Raw genomic sequence first — 1578 nt, 5'->3', positions numbered from 1 at the left:
TTCTTTCACAATGCAGTCATTTTTACTGCTTTTAGGCAATATAGGTATATACTAAGTTTCAGTCTTTCTAGTGTTAAAAAAGCGGCTCGATAAATATCCTTTTCTTTTTAAACATCGTATTTTTTATATCGTCATTATCGGGGACGTATTTGGGAAAATGTTGATTGCGAAAGCTGGCGTATCCTGCCGACTTTAATATTGCTTACATAAGCGAAACAAGAGAAATTGTATCATTTTGTTCCTTAAGGTTGCTCTTGCGAGGTAAAACTTTCACTGCGCGTTTATTATAACGCATACCGTAAGAACGTTCGTGTGCTGTCTCATGCGACTGACCACGAACGATAATGTTCTTCCTGTTATTATTCTTTTCATGTATTCTTCCATACGCGCGTCTGCGATAATTGCCGCGAGAGGCCATGGGTTTCTTAATTCCAAACATTTTAATAAGAGAATGCCCGTGAGAAATAAATAGGCAACTGTTCTTGCATCTTTTCCCTTCGGCAGTCTCTGCAATTTATTCATTTTTATTTTTATTCGTAAACATTGAAAATACGTTGTTATATTTTACAGAATGATGGACTGCTATACAGCAGCGATACTTCTCGCGCTGATACAATGCAACTGGTCCCTGGCATTGTCAGCGATGGTCCTACCGAGGCCGCCTTCCTCCCCGAATTACATCCAACGGTTTGACCGAAAGTCCAGCGAGCAAAAACTGTACGAAGACAAGTCTTTGCAAGGCTTCTTGCCTCGTCCCAACGCGGAACGAACAAATACGAACGACTACAGGTATTAATCAGATCTGTATTTTACATCAATTTCATATATGCGTCATAAAAGTGTCGAAAATGATTCTTCTTTTAAAATATTGTAAGAAGTTTTCAATTTTATATACTCTAATAATCGATTCAAAATTTTTTAATAATTTATTTTATCAAACGACGATTCGAAGATTTCTGTTAGCAGGTTTTTTTTTCATGCATTACTTTATACAGTTTAAGAATTTAGTTTAATCGAGGCGAGTCACTTTCGTTTCTAGCTAATCAATAGACACATTTCTATGTACAGGCACTTAATCTTTTCCTTTTTCTTTAAACACCCATCGACCAGTAAACTGAAATCACATGCAGTCGTACCGCCCGGTAGAACGACTTTCCCTCTCGACGTAAAAGTACAGCAGAAATACACACAAGAAGTAGGCGAAATGATTAATGTCATCTGAACACTACGAATCGGTTTCATTAACAAAACTGCAATTATATGTATCAACCGCGAAACTGGTTTCCCAGCCTCGTTCCGCTAACAACTTTCAGCTTTTATAATAGCGCCAGTATGTTGTACTTTCAAATCTGGATGTGTAAACTGCATGGAAAAAACCTTGGCTAGGTTTCGTACCAATGCGTGAAACAGTTTTTTCTTACTATTAAAAAGCTACTTGCAAAATTTTAAATCAATTCGTGAGTTTTTTGAAAAATTACAGTGGCTTAAAATTTGCATAACCCAAAGTAAACTTTCTGGTATTTGGTGTGCGCGAAGTTGGAAGGAACAACTGACTTGAGGAAATACAAGCCTAAAAAG

At 37.0% G+C, this 1578-nt stretch overlaps 2 protein-coding genes across 2 annotated transcripts in view; one reads left to right on the top strand and one right to left on the bottom strand.

Annotated features, from left to right (window-relative positions):
- The window catches only part of LOC108631167 (unconventional myosin-Ie-like), an 11717-nt gene that overhangs the window by 958 nt on the left and 9181 nt on the right, over positions 1-1578 (bottom strand). The gene's annotated exons all lie outside the window — the stretch shown is intronic.
- The window catches only part of LOC108631168 (uncharacterized), a 6210-nt gene that overhangs the window by 1527 nt on the left and 3105 nt on the right, over positions 1-1578 (top strand). Inside the window, exon 2 of the mRNA XM_018034907.2 lies at positions 571-789. Within this exon, the coding sequence (XP_017890396.1) occupies positions 572-789 (218 nt within the window). The 5' untranslated portion in view covers position 571. The remainder of the gene's footprint in view (positions 1-570; positions 790-1578) is intronic.

Source organism: Ceratina calcarata, unplaced genomic scaffold, assembly GCF_001652005.2.
Source record: "Ceratina calcarata isolate Rehan_Ccalc_2016 unplaced genomic scaffold, ASM165200v1 scaffold842, whole genome shotgun sequence".
In the NCBI taxonomy this organism is placed as follows: Eukaryota; Metazoa; Arthropoda; class Insecta; order Hymenoptera; family Apidae; genus Ceratina; species Ceratina calcarata.
The sequence above is the reverse complement of the archived record's forward strand: the minus strand, read 5'-3'. Positions and strand labels throughout refer to the sequence as shown.